Below are 21,352 nucleotides of genomic sequence, written 5' to 3'. Positions count from 1 at the left end.
CAGGTGGGAAGACACAGGTGCTTACAGCTGGCAGAGGGGACAGACAGGAATTTGCACAACAGAGAGAGAGACAAAAGGGAATGGCAGCAGATGAAGACTTAGGAAGTAGGACACAGAGGAAAAGGATAGCAAGAACCAGAAAAAAGAGGAGGGTGAGGGACAGAATAGTAAGGGATGAGAGGCAAAACAAGTCTAGTCAGTGGGTGGAGGAGGGAATTGGCTCTGTCTGGGTAAGCAGAGAGGGCAACTTGGAAAAACTTACTTAACAAGAATATTTGTACTAAGATGAGCCCCTGAGGTGTGGATGTTGCAATGAGTTAAATGAGGAGTACAGATGTTGAACAAGGGAAAAGGATGGAGAGCTGGGTTGGCACCTGTAAACAACTCAGTCAGTGTCCAGACCTGACTACCAAGGCTCATTGTAGGCACATCTCACTCTGCCACTGCTGTCAGCAGCATCCAGGAAACCCACCAGCTCATTTTCCATCCCTGATGGCAGACCATGCAACAGAGAAATGAGATGAACTGTTGACTGTGGTGATTAATTGTAGCATTAATACAGGAGGAAGAATTTGTTTCAGTGGATTTAGGTGCTCCTGCTGCCCTCAGCACCCACAATACAGCACTGGACAACTGAACCACTCTATTTCTTTTTTGCTTTGCGTTTTTCAGACAATCACACACAAGAGAAGAGAAGGCTGTTAAAATCTATTCCTACTTGGGGAACAGAGATATGAAGGCAATTGTCCCCTTTCCCTAGAAAGCCTAGGAGGTAGAGGGCTACTCTAAAAATCTTTACCTTTCAGTGAACCATGTGAGGAGACTCCTCGGGTGTCACTAAAGGTATCGCCCGTGGACAGCTGGACTGCATCAGCAAGATTCAGAAACCATACCCATCTGCTTGAATTTCTGCTGCTGATGCACTAGAAAATTTGCTTTGACTTCCATCTTCAGGAAAGAGCATATTTTCCTCATATGTATGATGACAAAAGAGATATGGAATCCCTTTTTTTCCATGTTTTTTAATACATAATATATATGTATAGCATGTGAGTATACTTTTCAGAGTACAGCTATTTGGGGATTAACATTTCTTCTGAAAGAAAAGTAATAAAAATCCTACTCAGGTTGAATATAGAGAGAATTAGAGGAAATAAATGTGAAATTTTACCGAAGTGGGAATTACAAAATTAAGTCCAGAAGAAAGGAGCATTCCCTCTACAGTATAAAATGGCATTATCTTACCTGTAGGCACTACTGCAAGCAGGGAAGTTTCACCATACCAGAAACAGAGAGGTAAAACCACCTGCCAATCTACACACTATATTTATGGGATGGTACGAAATTCATCCTTGGTTCATGCAACTTAAATTCAGTTGAAAGCAAAGTGGAATTATCAGGTATTTGGACAAAAGTCTATTGGACAGAGAGGGATGGCTGTGTTGTCCCAGAGATTTATTAGGAGTAGGATCCTGGAAATTCAGTGAGAACATCATTTAGCTGCACAGTTGCCATTAATTTCAGTTAATTTCCTTATAAGTGCTGATGTGTTCCTCCTCCCTGACTTCACCTAGAAGCACAATTTCAGAAGCTGTCTTCCAAGAAGTCACCATAAACAGAAACTTTGTCAGGAATTGCTGACAGTTCCCAACACAAAAGCCTATTAAATCCCTCAGCTAATTACATATTGCCACAAATTTAGTCTAAGAGTAGCTCAAATGTTAAACAGTTGGGCATCTAAACACACAGGCACCAATACTGGTTATGCATCTGGGTTTAATGTTATACACCAGGAAAGTTAAAGCTTCAATACGATCTGCAGATACCTTTAATAATGAACAGAAACATTTTCCAATTCAAGTCCTAAAACAAAACACATTAAACACTAAAATATAAACTATCAGTTTTTTAATTTCTAATTCCAAAGCCTGGAAGTCAAACACAGGACTTACCTCACCTCAGCTAGAGCAGTATATAACAGCATATAACAGAAGCTGCTTTTTCAGGTGGGGTCTCTCAGCTTTCCCCAAAGCACATTCAGGTAACACTTTGCAAATATCTGGCTCCTATCTCAACTGAAATATTACTATTCTTAAGAAATATGTTTGTATGTGTATATAAAAACATACAGAGAGAGAAAAAGAACTCGCATGTATCATGCATCAAAGAAAGTGAAATAGCTGCTGCAGGAATGAGAAAAACAGTCCCCATCTCTCCTCCCAAAGGAAGAAATTTTAAATTCCTATGCTAGGACAAATAAACTAAAAGGCCAAACCTCTGTGCATTGAACAGAACCTTCTGCAAAAGATTTCTGTAGCAGAGAACCTGTTTTTCCTCTGCATGCTTTCTCAAGCACAGTTTAACAAACATCAGCAAAGAATACTTCAGCTCCGTAGTCACAGTTTTTTCAGTCAGTTCACAAACTGTGAACACTGCTCAAAGATAACCACATCTTTGACAAAATTTATAGCAGAATTACTAAAATATTGAGAGTGGAGACTGTGGATGACTGATATTTCAGGATTAGGTATTTCATAACAAGTATCTCCTCAGGGTGGCAGTACACTTTGTCCCTTGTTTAGCCAGCCAGTGGATTAGAGAGAAAATTTCTCCTGCAGATCACTGTACACTTTAGAAAGACAATACATACCCTGCTTGCACATTACTTACTGATAAACACATATGGTGGTAACTGGAAACATGCATGGGTTCAGGCACAAAATCCACTACCCTCACTAACAAAAGAATGAAGAAAACTACGGTTTACATGCCCATCTCAGAGAAGCAGTAAACAGTCTTTATAAGAGTCATAAAGCAGAAGTGTAGAGGGCTGGGAAGGCTGAGCAACCACATGAGGCTATTTACCTGTTTCAGTGTCTCCGCGGGGTGCACGACAATAACAGCAGTCCATGAAGATAACGTAGTTTAACACATTGAAGAACAGACCTGAAACCCCAATAATGAGGACGAGCAGTACTTTCTCAGTCTTCTGAGGATTGATAAACCTCTTGATAGCCTCGACGAAGATGCTAAACATCAGAGCAGTGGCAAAAACAGAGTTGCCAAAAGCTCCCAGCACGTCTGCTCGGCTGAAGCCGAAAGTGCTGGCCTTGTGCCACTTGATGCGGCTGAACCTGACACCGAACAAACCGATGATCATGGAGATCAAATGAGAGAGAACAGCAAAGGCATCTGAGGCTAAGGAAAGAGAATTGCCCACGTAGGCTACGGAGATCTCAATAGCAAAAATGACAAGGCTCAGCACACACATGGCGATGAGCCTCATGCTCCGGCCCGAGTAGCGGCCCATTTCTGCTGCTCTCTTCCCCTCACTCCCAGGTTCAGCAAGACAGAGCTGCGTGGGGAGCAACTCACTGCCTGTGATTCTGCCCTTTATCTGTCAGTGCTGCTCACATGTGGGAGCCACTTTTATAGGAAGCAGTAAAGCAATAAATCAGTTTAAAGGGCAGTTTAGCAAGATTTGTCATGTGAAGGCAGCCTGAGGGCTCCAGTCCTGCAGGTGTTCCACCCTCAGGAGGCTTTTTTTCCTGCAAAACCAAAAATAAGCCAAGGGAGACTACTGGGAGCACCAGCACTTGCTACTCTACTCAGTGGCAGAGTCCTAAAAAACTGAATAAGGCCGAGAGCATAAGAAGGTGGCTCAGAATTTTAAGTGGTTAGACAAGGCCTCTCTTTTGCACAAAACTCTCCTCTCACGTTTGTTTCTGCCATTTCTGTTGGCAGTAATTTTAATACTGAAAAAAATCTTACTACATACCTGTGGAAGAAGACATTTTAAATCCATGTTGAGTGGATATTATTTGTAAGAACATGCTAAACCTGTGAGAGTCACTGAAGATGTCGTACATAGAGCAAGCTTCAAAGACAACTGAATTCATCTTTCATTTCAGCAACCTAGTACAACAACTATTCAACTTCTTGTTCTTTTGTCATGTTTTAACATTGCCCATGGAAATAGAGAAAATTTGGAGGCTATTTGCTAAACAAACAGCCAGTACACATGGAAGCTGAGGCTTAACAATAAACCACATTGTTTATTTCCCATTTAGAAAACCCTGCTTATCTCAAAATCCCAAAGTAAGCCTCATAGGCTTGCATGGAAAAGTCAGAGTTGGGGAAAGCACAACCAGAAATGAAGGGGGAAATAAGAGCTGCTGAAGTCCTTGCTTGTACTTTGTGCCATTTCTGGAACAGAGTAATATCCTGAAGCAGTAACATTTTTTGTCCCTCATTGTAGTGCCTCTTGAGCTCCCGATAGTTAACACATACTCAGAAACTGCAGCGAAGAAAACCTGTAGCACACTAGGCAATATGGGCCATAAGACCAGGTGCCTTCCTGAAAAGTTTGTGCTCCAGGTTTTTGTTTAAAATTCCCATCTTTGTACATATATACACAGTTAAAACGGAAGAAAATTACATGCAGTACAGCCGTGGAGAGATAAGATAATAATACTGATAACCTGAGCTAACCAACTGTCCCTGCTGACCTCAGACTTCCCAAGGTGAATTAACTTCACGTTAAAAACTCAAACACCCACCCCCAATTTTCATCTGGATTTTTGCTCACAGGGTTTCAACTGCCAAAATATTTATGTTTAAAGTCCAGTTTGTTAGAAGCCTTGACTGTCAATACATGTAATTTTTTAACATTTGTTCATTTGTCTACCTACACACTGCAGCTGCAACTTGGAGGTTTCCCTCCTCTTCATTTTAAGAACACCATTATTCACCCTGGAAGGGTGAATTAGTAGAACTAATTATAAAATCGAAAATTGGTATCTATTCCTCTTCCTCTTCATCGTGTCCCACTTGTGTTACTACTTCTATTCCAGCTATTTCTATAGTAGTTTTTTCCTTCTTGTATTAAAGTGATGTTTAACTATGTATTTTATTATCGTAACTACAGAGCATGAAAAGTGAGAATTTTTTTTCAAGTTATTCTCCTTTCAAGGAAACAGTCGAAGGTCAAAGTTCAGAGGTCTCAAAATTCCTGCCTTACACAAGGTTGAGATTACCAAAACAAGAGCTAAATGAAGCACTTCCTTTGCTCACCTATGCTCTCTTTTTTAATAAGATGCTGCTAGCACCATGTTAAGGCAGTTCCCTTACATTCCCCCTTACTATTCAACCCAAATTTATCAATATACAAGAACTAAGGAACATCATGAAATTTGCAATTCTATTATAAACATAAAGCAGTATTATTTAATCAACAGTGGTGTATTATTCCAATTCCAATACACCTATTTTTCTAACAGACAATCTATTAAGAGTCTGAAAGTTTCTTTCTATAATGCTTCACAGATAACACAGATTGTGCTTTTGTTGAAAGGATACTTGACATGAACATTATCTCTCCCAGGCAAACATTAGCCTCCCTGTGGAAGATAGTCACAGGGAGATCTGCACTTGAGTCATCCACATTCCAGGCACTTACTATGGCCAGGAAGAAACATGTTTGGGAAAAGTAAGGGAAAAACAAAAGAAAAAGCAAAGGCTGGCCTTCCGTGAAATCTCTGGCTTCAAACCAACCCATCTGTAGGTTCAGAACAACTCATTTCTAAGAACAGTGTGTCAACATGTTTACTCATGAATTTGATCAACTGGTTGAAGGCTGGTTGTTAGTTCAAACTGATACGGCTGCAGCACTGTTAGAGGCTGCATTTAGTTTTGCCTTTCTTTTGTTCTGAGCTTTAACAGCTTCCACTCATTTTAAAAATATGGGTGTTGTAGAGCATTTCAATGGGAGCTGAAAGAGCACATCTACTCTTAGAAATCTGGTTTGCTCTGTCAAAAAACCTTGGCACACTCCTGTCTCTTACACCTGCAGACATTGAAGCTGAGGGTTGTTGCCTTTCCCCTTCCCCAGCACCAGAGCTGCCATGGTAATCCCTCTGAAGGCTACTCTTACCCATCATTTCAGGCTGAAAAAACATCACTCTGGTGTTCACCCTCTTTCTCCAAGTACAATCCCAGCCAGCATTAGAGGCAGCATCCCAGGAGAGACCTCTACCAGAACAGAATAGCCCTTTAGGGCCATTCCTCTGGTTTGTCAACCGAAACCAAAGATGAATGCATGCACTGATCTTAAGATGCAACTGAAGCAAACTCTTCAGGACTAACCACCACATAAGGAATATTACAGAGAATTTCTAAGTGTTCAAGCACTCTGATCAAGCTGATCTGAAATATTTAACCATTTTTGTACTTTTCTGTGGGAAAATTGGGGTATTATCACAAGGTGCATGATCCTAAACTGGACAGGCCACTGGTTCAAATTTAATATTCAAAATTTCGACCAGGAAGGCTGACCACAGGAATCCAGGCAAAAGCAAATATTTTGCATGTTTTTGAAAAGCAGAGGGGGGTGAAGATCTGGGAATAGCATTCTGTAAGTCTCCTGTATGCTTCAGTCTATGGCTACTACATAAAAGTAGGGGTTTGGAACAGGCAGCCACCGAGTGTTGTCCCAGTAAGAGCTGGGGGAGGATCTTACTAGTCCAACTTTTTAATTCCCAGGTTTTTACTCAACAATATTCAGGGAAAGGGGTTTATATAGACAGCCTTAAAACCATACAGGAGAATAAAAACCTCAGACATTATGCATATGTCTTCCAAAAGTTATTTTGTGCGAGGGCTATCTTTTTTTTTTTCAAAGCCAATCTTGTGCCCAAAGTGGAAGCAATGTTATTTTTAAAATAATTTCATAACTCTGTGACATCCAGCCTCCTCTGCTAAAGCAACACTTAGCAAGTACAGGAAAAGCAAAGAAGATTTTATAAAATATGTTGTAGATACAACCACAGCCTAAAATATTTAGCATGGAAAATCTCTCTCTTTGCATTACCTCTGCCTTTGCATTACTCACTGCAGTGTCACTCTCAGACAGCTATAAAGGCCAGTTTATAAAATAAGAGAAACAGGCTTTGCAAAATATCCGGAAGAAATGGCATCCACCTGCATCTTGCTAACAATGTGGCATTTAATCTAAGAAAGCCTTTCAAACTTGTTTTACAACGGGGTGAAAATTTGGGAGGTGATTCTCCCCTCTACATTGCTCTTGCGAGATCCCACCTGGAGTACTGCATCCAGTTCTGGGGTCCCCAACACAAGACAGACATGGACCTGCTGGAGAGAGTCCAGAGAAGACCACAAAAATGCTCAGAGGGCTGGAGTACCTCTCCTGTGAGGACAGGCTGAGAGAATTGGGGTTTTTCAGCTTGGAGAAGACAAGTCTTCAGATAGACCTCAAAATATCTTTCAGTACCTCAAGGGAGCCTACAACAAAGCTTGAGAGGGACATTTTACATGAGCAGGTAGTGATAGGACAAGACGGAATGGCTTTAAACTGAAAGAGGGTAGGTTCAGATTAGATATTAGGAAGAAATTCTTTACTATGAAGGTGGTGAGGCACTGGAACAGGTTGCCCAGAGAAGTTCTGGACTCCCCATTCCCAGAGGTGTTCAAGACCAGGCTGGATGGGGTTCTGAGTAACCTAGTCTAATGGAAGGTGTCCCCATCAAGGGCAGGTGGGTTAGAACTAGATGATTTTTAAGGTCCCTTCCAACCCAAACCATTCTATGTTTCTATGAAAATATTCCTTGAAACAACTGACTCCAGAGGGAGTTTGCAAAAAGGGTAGTATTTACCAAGCCTACAGGTTAGCAGCAAGTCTCTACTGAAAATTGAAAGATTTAAAGGCAAAATTAAAAGGAGATGTTTTCTCTAGAAAGTAGATGTAGCATGCTAAACTGAGCAACACAGCAAAAAACCACCACAGCATATTACAGCTCACAATACATGTTTATTATTAGAGATGTTTACAGAAAAGTCTGTGAATTACTGCTAGCCTAAGATTGACAATTGGGGTGGGGGGTTATGGTTTATGGCTTTGTCTTTGAATTATGTAAAAAGTCACAAAACCGATTTAAGTTTAAGGGGCTATTTCAGTCTTATTAAAAAAAGTTCAATTCACAGATAAAGAGGAAGGTTCTTTCACTAACAATTTAGTAACTACGACCAAATAGGGTGTAAAACTTGGCAGGGTTTTTGCCGCACACACATCTTTCTCCACGCTGGAGTTCACAGAGAGGCTGGAAAGGTATGCAGAGGCTTTTTGCTCCCATGGAAGGGGCACCAGGCTCAAGATCTTGATCCCTGAAATAAAAGTATATTCATAAATAAATACTTCTATTAAAAAATAAAGGTGCAATAAGGTGTATTATACATAAAATCTTAAAAATCACAGTAATTAATCTGAAAGTTCCAGAACCAAGGGAAGTAAATACATTGAATTATGCAGGAAAGTAATAGACAAAGCCAAGAACTGTATGTGTTACACCCAGAGGCACTTTGCATTCCTGTTTTATAATCAAAACATCCTGATTTTGATCTTGGTAGATACTTTCCAGTTCAGTTACATTTAGTTATATTTTACCTGGCAGTGGTCTTCTTGATCCAATCCTCGCACTCAATTTCCCCACAAAAAGGGATTTGTACAATCTGAAGGGAAGAGAGGAGGGGAGAAAAAAACCCCCAAAAGTTATACATCTAAAAAAATCATTTTTGTCTCTGGAAGATTCCTAAACCTTCAGATCTCATATACACTCAAATTGGGAAAAGTTCCAATTGTTACAACTAAATTTTAATAGCTCTTTTTCATCAGAGAAATAGATAAGCACGGTCATCCCTCCTAGTGCAGCATGGAAAAACATACACAAACCCAAAGTAGCATTTAAATTTAAATCAATTTTTTTTTAACCCAATACATCTTCCTTCTGAGGAAAGTATAAACACTTTTCCCCTGAAATGTTCCATTTCTTTCGTTTAGGAAAAGTTTCATACTTTCAAACTGCAGAACAAATGTTCCCTTACACACTGCAAGACAGTGCCATCCTAACAAAGTTTCCATTTTAATTCCATTACTATGAATTTCCATTTTTTTCTGAGCAAGACAATTTTATATATACATATTTTAAGAAAACAGAATTGCCAACAGCACATTTTTCTTGGGAGTGCGAAGGTGGTTTCCTGCTGTTTCCTTCAGTTAGCTTAACTGAGGAAAATCAGGAAAGTTGAAATGATAATGTTATACACTCCTCTCAGTAATACTCCTAGCTATTGTAGCAAATCTCTTTTCCCAACCATTACATTCAGTTTTACTGATTTTTTTTTCATTTTTAATGGACTTTCAGAGAGAAAATTCAGCTTGCTACTAAGAAGTAGCATTATTGTTAAAAAGACACCCCCTACACACGTTTGAACACTCAAGTAATGCTGATAGCTGAGGGCAACACCAGCTACTAAATTCAGTCTTCAGAATCTTATTTTAATTCTATCCAAACTGTGAATAAGGTTTATTCACTATGTCTTTCACCAAATTTACATTCTTACTGCAAAATTCTCAATTTGCCATTAACTAGTGTATACACCTTTATTAATAGACTTCACTTTATAGCTTCCCTTTCTTGCAACTGAAAAAAGGAACTATTACCACTCTACTACACTGTTCTTGCATTAATCTTTTGTTAGTGAAATGAAACTGTTTAAATATCTGTGTAATTACCCTGTGAGTTTCAACTGACTTTGCATGAAACTTAAAAGAACACAGAAACAGTCCTCATTTTTAAAGAGCTAAGAGTCTGCAATTCCACTAAGGGAAAAACAGCATCAGGAATTAAACAGGGGCATGTCAGCTTACAAATTTTCCTATTAAACAGTAGCTAGTGCTAACAGAATGCTATAAATTTTGTTCATATAACATATATAGGTCGAGAGTGAAATAAACAGAAAATGACATATCTTTTCAATTTTCTTCAATTCAGATATGCTGATTAAAATAAACTTGTATAACCCAAGGACCAAAATGGTCAGAGTATCCAACTTGGAAAGTAAAAATACTTGAAGACAGTCAATCATCGTTTCAGAGGGCTTGTTTAATTCAGAGATGAAAGATATTTGATGACACATCTTGAAATCATGACACATGAGAGCAGTAGTACTAGCTAAACATCTCTGCAGAGCACAATTATTTGTTAAATAAAGACTAAAGACTTGTGTTTAGTTTTTTGGAGGAAAATAAGGCAGTACTACTATTATAGCACCTATGCACAGAATGACATTTAAGACATCTATATCCTTGGCTTTATAAGCATGCTAAATCAGTCCCTCCTCTGAAGTTCATCATTAATCCTTTAAATCTTGTTCTAAATTGAATTTAAGTGCAATAGAAATGTAAGAAAATAGTGTGATGGAAGGTCAAGCCTAACCAGGAAAAACTACTTGTGAATTCTTGGCACTCATGTATTTTTCATTAGAAATTTTCAGAGTAGATCTAACCAGTAAACAAAACCCCCTGATCTCACTTTATAAAATACACAACCTTAATGACTTACGTTGGGGATGCTACCACTTGAACACTTTAAATACATCAACAAATTCACAAGTGACAGAATTTCAGGGTTAAAAAATTCTGTCAGTGCATCCCTGAAAAAGAAACAGTAGCTCAATTCTGTACTGAAGACTTCATCTCTCATCTAAACTTCAATACTTTCCCACAGATGTCTAGATCAGTACAGCTCAACCATCCACATGATGGGTTATTCTTACTATCATCCCAAGGAGGTTTCTGACTTGCAGTAACTCTTAATGAACCCGATGGCTTCTACTCAGGGGTCATAAAGGTAAAACTTCTTTGACGTAAATAGATCGTACTTTAAACTCTTACTTGGACTTTATTATGAGACTTAATAAGTGTTTTGTTAGAATAATGACAGTAAGGTTATTGTAACCCAAATAAAATGTCTACATCAATCCCTCTGAAAAGCATATTCTGATAAAAACATCACATTTTATATGCAAATTACCAAACTGCAGCATTGTCACTTCAAGACCCCCTGTCACCTCTGGCACAGGCTACATTTTGAACGGTGGTAACGCCAACACTGTATTCAGTAAATACCGTATTTTAGCAAGAGAAGAAAGCAGCATGTATCACAAATCTTGGTAAAGGCAATTGATTTTTGTGCAGCTTTACAGGAGAGGCTTCACCCGCTTGTAAGGGGGGAGTCCCATAAAAATGATAGTAGCATTTATATAATTTTTGAAATTTCTAGCCCCTGATTATTTGTAAGGGATTCAAAGTGTGTGGAGGCACAAGATTAGAAGCAGTAAATTTCCTTACGTTTCCTGAATCAAGCGCTTTTTGAAAGTCCTCCATATTATTGGCCACCACCATATGACTTTTTAGGTCCTCAGACGCTCTAAGAAAAGGCAAAAAAAATTCAGTCAGGGCAGATTCATGCACATAATGTCACTGGCCAAATTAAGTTTTCAGAGTCAGTCAAAACAAAAAGTTACAAAAACAGTTATAGATTCATCAGAGTCTTCCTAATCAGTTTATGTTTTTCTACTGCTTCCCAGTGCTAAAATTGTGATTAATTGCTGATGGAGTATTCTCCAAGTTGCTGCACTTTTCACCGTGTTAATTCACACTGTTGTGGATGTCAGTTCAACACTAACCAGATGTAGATAAAAATAAACATTATAGAGGTACACTTTTCTTTTTAAATTATGTTCTAAATCTAAATCACTAAATGGCTTTTAACTAGGTAAAAATATTCTGCCTGTAAACAACTTTGATAACCACAGAAGAAAATGGGAAAAACTCATCTGCCACAGTGCTGGATCAGCACCCTGTTCTTTTCAGTGCAGCTATGAACAACAATTTGCAGAGACAGAAGTGAGAGATTCTGGCATATGCAGTAAGGGCAAATAACAGTTCCAAAAGCATTTGATTGCTTACAAGAAAACAATCCTGTGGAAGTCAATAGGATTAAAATACACTTCTGAACACAGAACTTCAACTACTGAAGTTTCTTGGACACTACCATGAACGGTGATTCCATTACTTTGCTGGGCATCCTGTTCCAACGCTTGACCACCCTTTCAGTGAAGAAACTTTCCCAATATGCAATCTAAACCTCCTCCAGTTCAACTTGAGACCATTTCCTCTTATCCTATCACTTGTTACCTGGTAGAATAGACTGACCCACACCCAGCTACAACCTCCTTTCAGGGAGTTGTAGAGTGATAAGGTCTCCCCTGAACCTCCTTTTCTCCAGGCTGAACACCCCCAGCTCCCTCAGCTGCTCCTCATAAGACTTGTACTCCAGACACTTCACTGGGACAATACTGTTCCATGAACTATTTGTGGTGTATGTGTTTATTAATACTTCACATGAATTCACAGAAGTATTTTTTAAAATAATTTCATGAGAACAACAGGAAACTTCTATCACTGTATGTGAAGGAATTTAAGAGGCAGAAAAATTATATGTCACAGACAGAAAGACGTGCCTAACCTGTCTGTCTTCACAGATAAACCAACAACATGAGAAATTGTTCTGACAGGTAAAGTGCATCTGTGATTAGCACAGTCATTCACTGTACCTCTCAATTTACCTGCTGTAAAGGTTAGCATGGATCTCCTCCAAAATCTGCTTCAGTTTATCTTCTGCTTCATGTTCAGATAAGGTCAGTTTCTGTCCCGTGTCTCTTCTAACAGCTACAAACTGTTGGCTTTTCATGTCTCGTGGTCCCACTTCAACCCTGACTGGAACACCCTTCATGAAAAAAAAATTAGAAGTTATGATGAAGAACTAATTTTCAGAAGAGTTAATTTTCTCTCTCTCTGTGTGAGTAATTTTTTGTTTGTTTTTTTAAGCCCAGTCTTAACATGGAATCAATTTACACATATAAGTTTCTTTGGAAAAAAAATAAATTACCATATATTCCACAGCTTTTATGTATTTTTCTCTTTCCCATCCACACTCTCTTCACTTGTGCATTACCTTGCTTCACTATCTTCGAGACTGCATTCGTGCCAACATTAAAGAAATATTGAAACACAACTGATGCTGCCCTAAGACAGTTATCCCAGATATTGCAAATCAGGTTTATGAAATCTGAACTATTAAGTCTTTTATAGTAATTATGTTCTTGCTCATCCAGTAATACATTTTAATTCTGTTTTCACAGACCACTTTCAACTGTATTAACAGTAAATAGTAATAGCCCTAATATCAACATTATTTGCATAGAACATTTGACTACAAACAGATAATTACCTTAGCAAAGCTTTTATGCTTCATAAGCTTTGGTGATAGAACCACCTAATTTCTCATCTCCCATATACCATCAGATAAAAAGGGTCTCCATTTTACTAATAAGTAAAGAGTCCACTGAGTATAACTTACTGTCTCTATATCCTAACATGTATTGCAATCTGTACACATTTCTTCACAGAAAACAAAGAAAGTAAATGCAAATGCATTTGGGGGGATTCTTACCCCCTCACCCAGGGGAAATTGAATCAGTAAACTTATAAGCTAAAACCATTAAAGAGGTGAACAGAAGAATCAAAACATGTACCTAAGCTTTCTGTGTGTGCTCTGCATTCGCTTCAGGTTCACAGCTTCCAAATGATTCCCTATACTTCCCCTGCCCTCCCATCTTAGTTATGTTAAAAAGGTGAATAATGTAGTAAAATCTATTTGAAGGGTGAGATATCTACTCCTACTACAAAGCTACATAAAAAGCTATTCAGAACTGTTATTAAACAGCAATTTAAACAGAACGTTCTAATTTATGACACACAAAAAGCTGTCTCCATAATTAAAACTTACAGGAAAGTATTTGGTACTTTCCAGTGAAAGAAGAATGCCTAATGATCTCTCAGGAAAATTTCCAAAGAAAGCAACAGAACTAATACCAGACATTATAAATGAAGTACCAGTAACTTGGTTATTTTAGGAAGTAACATTAGAAATCTGCTAAGCTGGAAAGTACATAAGGCAAAACATTTTCCAGTTAATTCCTGTACTTTTTATTCAAGCACCTTTGTATTTTTTACTTTATGAAATTCATTATACACTCAATAAAATGAGTGTACTGTGCCTGCAATGAGCCTGAAGATGCAGTTTATGTATCATGTTGGACACATTAGTAGATTTTATAAAAAACATCAAGTCTGCCCCATGCCATGCCTCTTTTATAAACCTAATTTAATTTATAAAGTCTTCCAACATGGATTCATGGCATTAGAAATCCCTTTCAAAAAAAAAAAAAAAAGCTACACAAAGTAAAGAGGACTTGGACAAAATGGGAACTTTGAACAACTCGGTTAGCTTCTATCCTCTTACACTAACAATATATCAAAACTAACTTTTAATTCAGAACAAAAATACAATATCACATAACATCACTCAACACGTCATTCAATTTCTAATTACCATTACTACCACTGTTTCATTTTGGTCACTTATTTTGTTTTATAAAAGTCTCTTATATTTGAAGAAGCAAAACTTTTCCTCTCAACTGCTATAGGAGGGGAACATGGCAATTTTGAAAAAAAAAAAAAAAATTGCTCCTTTCTTTGCTGATGCTGTCCAGGTCTGTCTTCTCTGCTCCACCGTGTGCACAGAAGGCACTGCTGTGAGCCTGGAGACACTTTAGTATAAATTTTTAAACATGTGAGTAATTTATAATATTAATTTACTGACATGTAAATCCTCGCAAACAGAACAAGTCTCAGAAAATATCTTTTCTTCATTTATTAATGAAAGTGATCTCTGATTATCAGGCATCAATTCTTCATTTAGAGAAAATATTTGCCTGCAGAATACAAGGCACACGTAACATATCTTGTACATATTCCCCACACATAGGCTTCAAAACACCTCCTGGAAAGAAATGTACCTTAAGTTCCCAGTGGTTGAACTTCCAACCAGGTGAGTAGTTGTCTCGTAAATCAGTCCGGACACGGATTTTAACACTATGCAGCCTACTACGATACTCATTACATTTCTTCAACAGAGCCCCTCTGTCCTCTTCAGAAAGGGAATTTGTGATGCCACAGGGAATAATTACAACCTGGAATAAAACATGACATGTACTTTACTTTATAAAAAAATTAGCTCCTAGTTATTATAAAAACTTAAAATTAATATTGTGGTCCTATATTCCAGTAATTTCCTTCAAGTTCTCAGAAATAAAGGATGCATTTCCCTTTTCATACAAACAATACAGATAACATTATTTTAAATGGATGGACTATCAAAGGGGACTTGTTCACTGCAAGTTCCCTGATGATTTGTATTAAACTTTATACAGCACACTCTGTAATCAGCTCCTATCCCATGTTAAGTCTTCCAGCTGCCCAATATGAAATGCTCCTGAATTACAAGACAATAAAGGAAACAAAATAGTCGTTTAAGGCATTTTTACACACCTGAATACAGGCTACACGAGGTGGGAGTACCAATCCCATGTTATCTCCATGAACCATTGTCATTACACCGATAGTTCGAGTTGTAAGGCCCCAGGAATTCTGATAAGCAAACTGTTTTTCTCCTGGTTTCTTGGGATCTTCAAATACAATTTCAAACATCTTTGAGAAATTCTGCCCTAGATGATGTGATGTTGCTCCCTGAAATAGATGCACACAGAAAATTCTACTCAATGGAAAGTTAAGTCTATCGAGCATCAGTTTAAATCTTTCACCTTACTGTATTCACTGAAAAAAAATTATTTTAATAGATAAATACCTGGATAGCTCTTCCACTGGCAGATATAAATGCCTCTAAAGTGGTTGTATAATCACCCCCAGCAAATTTCTCCTTCTCTGTCTTCCTTCCTTTCACAACAGGTATTGCTAGGAGATCTTCATACACTTGAGCATACAGATCAAGTATCTGCAACACCTATGATGAATGTACTCTCTTAAGAATTACTCAGTATTTTGCATTTGTTACATCATGAAATAGTTCTACATGACAGAGTCTGCAATCTTAAAAATTTTACATTTTCTCAAGACTGTATTTAAAAACTAATCAATTACTTTAATATTTGGATGTTATTTTCTGTGAATCAAATAGCTACAACTATAAATCATGATAGAAAACAAGAAGAGTCACAGCAGAAATGCCAGTCCAATGGTTATACTGACTTCTAGTTTTCACCTAAGAGTCTGAACATCTGCTAAATAAAGATATGTCATGACACTCAATGAAACAGCTGTCTTGTGGGCAAAGAAAACGTTAAAACTTCCAGCACTTGAAATGTGAATTCATTATTTAGATTTTTAAGAAAAATTTATTTTTAAGGAAAACAATTTTTAAGGAAAGCACTCCATATATCACTCTTCAAAATCCCCGTATTGTTTGTAGAGTTGTAAAGTTTCAGATATGGGTTACATTTGAGAAAAAAATGGGTTCGAGTTTACTTTGCATTTTTCACAAGGGCTCCAAAGAAAAGAAGAGAGATTTCTGTATGGTCACAGTAAAAGATCTGTTTGTGTTGCTATGGAGTAAGGTAACTTCCTGAAAGCAAAAGCACCAGTGCATTGTTTTTTACCTCCTCTGCTGCTTCTTCATATGTTGCAAATGCTGTATGACCCTCTTGCCAAAGGAACTCACGAGTGCGAAGGAAGGGTTGGGGATGTTTGAACTCCCAGCGCTGGAGGGGTAGAAATAAAAAAAATTGAACGCTATGATTAACACTGAAGTGTCAAATTATTGCTAAAAATAATGATTATAAGCAAGTGCTAGAAAGTTCTCGATAAAGATAAAAAGTCAACTATTCACAGATTTCTACTTAATATAATTAACAGTATACATTGATAAAGAATGTTTTATTAGAAACAGTGAGAAAAACAAATCATATAAAGCACATTAACACTTGTCTTGAAATATGTGCTGTGATCAGTATCACCATACCAAGTCCACATAAAATAATTCTCCTACAGCGTACTCACAATAACATAACCATAATAATGATTCCCAGGAATCGTGTACACACATACCACAACACTGCACCACTGATTCAGCTTGATGGGAAGATCCCTGTGTGACTGCACCCACTTGGCATAGGAAGGATACATGACTGTAAAAAGAAAGCAGCTTTGAGTCTCTGCACAACACAGACATTTATGTCAAACCTTTCCTTTTAATACATGCAAACTTAACATTCTCTGCTCTTGAGAACTATGTTTTTATGTTTAATTTCCTTTAAAACACATTTTTTGTCGTAATACATAATACTTTCAAAGGAGTACTTTCGCTTCAACCTGAGTCTCTGCAAAAATTGCTTCCTTGCTGCTGGTTAAAGTACAACCCCAAGCTTATTATTTAATGACACCAATTTTGAGTCACTGGCTTATAATATGTAAATACATCTGAGTTCACAAATAGGAATTCACTGACCTCACGATTTCAGGATGCCTTACTAGACCTGACTCAAGTAGGAAGTCATCCAGCCTCAGGTTTTAAAATGCTTCCTTAAATTACTCAGAGGACATTTTAGTAAAGGTTCATTTCACAACTACAGTCAAAATATATGCAAAACTGGAGAGAATTATCAGTTGAAGAATTTTTCTTACCCTCTAAACCAAAAAGCAAATACATTTTTCAGACAAAGCAAGTCAGTCTCCAGGATATTAATGAAAAAAATTCCTAAACTGTGCATTTCCTTAAAAAGTCTAGTTAAGGGAATGTATAGTTGTGAGAGTTCCTGTAAGCAGCAGGAAAATGAGGAAATTTTTATAAGGAATTACAGAAAACATTCTAAAAAACGGGGGTTTCCACTTTTCAAAAGGGAACTCCTGTCTATCAGCTACACTATACCTGTAATTGCTCTCTTTACAGCCAAACTACATGAAAAGAGGCCTACCTGTTTCACTAGTGGGACGTATAGCAATTGGTTCAGCCAGTTCTGTTCTCCCAGATCTTGTGACCCAAGCAACCTAAAAGAAAGAAAGAAAAAAAAACCCACAAAACCAAAACAAGTTTGGTAAAAAAAAACAAACCAAACAAACCAATTCGAACCCAACTTTCATATTCAGCTGCAGACTAAGTGGCTGGGTTTTCTTATAGTCAGATTAAAACAAATTTCTGAAGCATACCTCAGGAGCAAAGTCAGCAATATGACACTTCTCTGTCTCTAAGGCAGCTTGGGACACAAACATGGGGAAGTAACAGTTTTCCACTCCAAGTTTCTTGATCTCTGCATCGAAGAAGTCTCTGATAGCTTCCCAAATAGAATGAGCCCAAGGACGAAGAACATAACAGCCACTCACATCATAGTATTCAATCATCTCTGCTTTTGTGATCACCTTTCAAAAGATCATTTGGATACTGAAGTTTCAGTTTACACACAAAGAATACTCAGTAATTCAAGTGTGTGGCATGCAGTTTAAGAGAAGTCTGCTATTCAAAAGTATTTGTGCTCAGAAAGTGAGCAACTAAGATATACTTTAAGATGCTTGTATTATCTAGAGAAAGTTAATCAGGAACATTAAGTTTAATAATAGATCTGAATAATGTAAACACTTAACTAAACCTGAATTTCTTGAATCCAAGTAAGAGACTAAAGCTAATTTCCAGGAACCAAAAAACTACACTTTTGTAAGAAATGTCTCTAACTCATGTCTGAAGAGATTTTTATTCCTTATGCAAAAATTATACTACTGAGAGACAATGTACAGACCACTGATACCTAGTTACAATCTCTCCTAAGCAGACTAATCTAAACTAATCATTTCTACTCTATGTTTTGAATCTCACAAGCCAGAAAACTCATTCAGTATCAACAGATTCTTTTATTATGCATCACCTTGAGCTGAAAGAAAACTCCCAAGTCTGTGAAATTCCTATCACTTCACTGAAGTTTTACACTCTTAATGGGAAGGGGAATTCAGGTATGAATTAACAAAATCATATATATTTATTATATATATGGAGTGGGGTGGTTGACTCTTCCTTTTTACAGCTTCCTAAATTTATTTAGCTCTTTAATCCAGGCACTTCTATTTAAAGCATGATAGCAATGTAAGACATACTAAAGGGAAAGTACTTTGCTGTGTCTTAAAAAAAAAAAAAAAACCAACATAAATACAAGATATAAATTCATAACAGACCTTGATTTATAACAGAATGAAATATTTAAACTGATATGCACTTACCTGAGAGAACCACTCTGAAAGATTTTCTTCTTTTTTAACTTCTAGACCCAACCTATGGTATTAGAAAAGAACCAGATTTGTGCTGTACAGCATTTACCAGTGAAATTTATCCTAATCCTTTTTTTTTGGGGGAGAAGCAGGTGTGAGGTGGAGGAGGGCCAGAAAAAGAGGGCCATGGACCAGAATATTTAAGTTTTACTTTATAAAGCTAACTTTTGGCTGGGAGGAATTGCTAGTGTTTCCTTACCTTGGCTAACAAGAATATTTAATAAAGAATAGTTTCTTTACTACTGCTTGAACCCTTCTAATTGTCACCATGGTTGTATCAAAGAATCTCACAATGATGCATTAAAAAATCTAACCATCTCCAGTAAGAACTTAAGACTAACCAGACCTCTGTGTAAGCTGTTTTACTCTTTATTTTAAAACTTCTTACCTAGTCAGTGGCTACAATTTCAGGAAGATATGCAACTTGAATTTACCATTCATGTGAATATCAATCATACTGTTCAAGATAGAAAGCTGACACTACCATCAAAATACAGATAACCAATAAAACTACAAGACTCTAAAGAAGGTTAAACTCACCAAACTCAAATGACATTAGATAGAAGTAAAGTTTCAATATTTCTACAAACAGAGAAGTTTTAAGGGTGAAAAATCTATATTTCTGGCATAATTTCTATACAAAATAACCATGTCTCTGCCTCTAATATGTGATTTATGTATATGAAACAGGAAATACATAGTGATGCATAATACATGCTGTAGAAAGACCTCTAAACTTTCAGGATGGAAGCAGGAGAGGGAATGCACAGCAATCATCACTGAAAAGTTCCACCACCACCAGCAGTGCCTTGCTCTGGGGGTTGGGCTATACTTTCCAAGGTCCTGACAAAAAATATTCTGGAAACCCTGTGTGTTTTTTCACCAGGGATTATACTGAGCAAGACACAGCAGCACATTTGTAGAAGCAAATAATGAAGCACAGTAAGTTCTCAATGACAGTAACAGTACAGGATGCTGAGGCACAGCTGACACTAAATAAACTTTGGTAACTTGCTTTTGGCTTGATCCTAACTACGAACACAGTTATTTTGCAGATGTCCACATTTTTTCAGAGACACTTGTGAAACTCTAAATCTGAATAGAGGTAAACAGTTGAAGTTTCTATCAAATAAGATTTAAGACTGCATCTTTACCTTGTTTGTTTCTTGGGGCCTTGACCCTCTCCTGATCCATCTGAGGAACGCTCATTACCACTCTGTCCTTGCAAAGGTTCTTTTTTAGGGCCATCATTTTGCTTCTGTTGCTTACTCTGCTTTTCAGACTTGTTCTCTTTCTCTTTCTTCTTCTTGTCTTTGTCATCTACACCACTAGCAGACACTGGTTTGTAGTCAACTCCTGCAACAGACTTATACTGGGCCTTCAACTGAAGAAGTTCCTTAACAGCTACATCTATCTTTTCCTTGCAGAGGAAAAAAAAAAAAAAGGAAAAAAAAAAGAAATTTATAGAGAAATCACAGGAATAACATGGCTCTAGCCCACCAAAAAAACCAAACTATATATGGCATCATGGACATTTCCAGAGTGTTGAGGTAAAAATCTGCAAAAGCCAGTACTTAACTTCCATGTGTTAACATTTTAAGGACTGTATCTGACAGGACTGATTTTAAAAGTATGTTTCAGATCTCATAATTCAAATGCTACCTATTCTAAATGTACATTTCTACTTCCCATAATCAGCTGAATTTCAAATACACTTTTAGATTTAAATAAATATATTACATTTTTATACTACAGTATGTATGTTCTTACCTTATCTGCTTTTTCTGCTTTTAATTTCCTAACTTCATCTCCTTGAAGAGCTACTTTGCTAAACAAGGCTTTAGCTTCAGGAGTGTCTGGACCACTGGGTACTGTGTTTGGTGTCTGAGGCAAAGCCCCTTGAGCTGCTGGTGGATGTCCTGGCTTGTACTCCTGCCCAGTCTTTTCCTTGTAGTCAGCTTTTAGAGAGAGGAGGAGTTTTACTGCTTCATCTATTTGGTCCTACATGGGGGAGAAACAGCAAGATGTATTGGTAAAGGGAACTGACAAGAAGCATTGATTTTCAGGCTATGAAAATAAAATTTCCACCTAGCAATAAACAGTGTTTTATAATAAGTGGAGGACTCTTCCCCAAACAACAGGAGTGTTTTTGAGAGCTGTCACATTGTATCAGAATATTCTGGCAGCCCATACAGCCAGTATAACCTGTTAAAAATTGCAGCAGAACTTACATTAAAAATACAATAACCTCTTTCAAAAAGATCT

At 37.4% G+C, this 21,352-nt stretch overlaps 2 protein-coding genes across 8 annotated transcripts in view; both read right to left on the bottom strand.

Annotated features, from left to right (window-relative positions):
- Positions 1–2,498: 2,498 nt before the first annotated feature.
- LOC113946279 (zinc transporter 10-like) lies at positions 2,499–3,363 on the bottom strand. The gene has a single exon (XM_027641348.1). The coding sequence runs from the start codon at positions 3,308–3,310 to the stop codon at positions 2,858–2,860; it is 453 nt and encodes a 150-aa protein (XP_027497149.1). The 5' UTR covers positions 3,311–3,363; the 3' UTR covers positions 2,499–2,857.
- Positions 3,364–7,805: 4,442 nt separating this feature from the next.
- Positions 7,806–21,352, bottom strand: part of EPRS (glutamyl-prolyl-tRNA synthetase) — a 39,751-nt gene continuing 26,204 nt past the window's right edge. For all 7 annotated transcript variants that reach the window (XM_027641326.1, XM_027641328.1, XM_027641330.1 and 4 more), the window contains 14 exons: positions 20,858–21,088; positions 20,242–20,507; positions 19,040–19,091; positions 17,981–18,190; positions 17,749–17,821; positions 16,883–16,962; positions 16,435–16,536; positions 15,627–15,782; positions 15,311–15,508; positions 14,779–14,952; positions 12,484–12,644; positions 11,204–11,282; positions 8,459–8,523; positions 7,806–8,178 (listed from right to left, as the gene is read on the bottom strand). In XM_027641326.1, coding sequence (XP_027497127.1) covers positions 8,028–8,178; positions 8,459–8,523; positions 11,204–11,282; positions 12,484–12,644; positions 14,779–14,952; positions 15,311–15,508; positions 15,627–15,782; positions 16,435–16,536; positions 16,883–16,962; positions 17,749–17,821; positions 17,981–18,190; positions 19,040–19,091; positions 20,242–20,507; positions 20,858–21,088 — 1,998 coding nt within the window. In that variant the 3' untranslated portion in view covers positions 7,806–8,027. The remainder of the gene's footprint in view (positions 8,179–8,458; positions 8,524–11,203; positions 11,283–12,483; positions 12,645–14,778; positions 14,953–15,310; positions 15,509–15,626; positions 15,783–16,434; positions 16,537–16,882; positions 16,963–17,748; positions 17,822–17,980; positions 18,191–19,039; positions 19,092–20,241; positions 20,508–20,857; positions 21,089–21,352) is intronic.

Source organism: Corapipo altera, unplaced genomic scaffold (assembly GCF_003945725.1).
Source record: "Corapipo altera isolate COAL_440 unplaced genomic scaffold, ASM394572v1 48b, whole genome shotgun sequence".
Lineage (NCBI taxonomy): Eukaryota > Metazoa > Chordata > Aves > Passeriformes > Pipridae > Corapipo > Corapipo altera.
This window is presented reverse-complemented; position numbering and strand designations above follow the sequence as displayed.

Bases quoted from the DNA above. Each gene is read 5' to 3' on its own strand.
- LOC113946279 (XM_027641348.1), bottom strand. From the start codon at position 3,310: ATGGGCCGCTACTCGGGCCGGAGCATGAGGCTCATCGCCATGTGTGTG.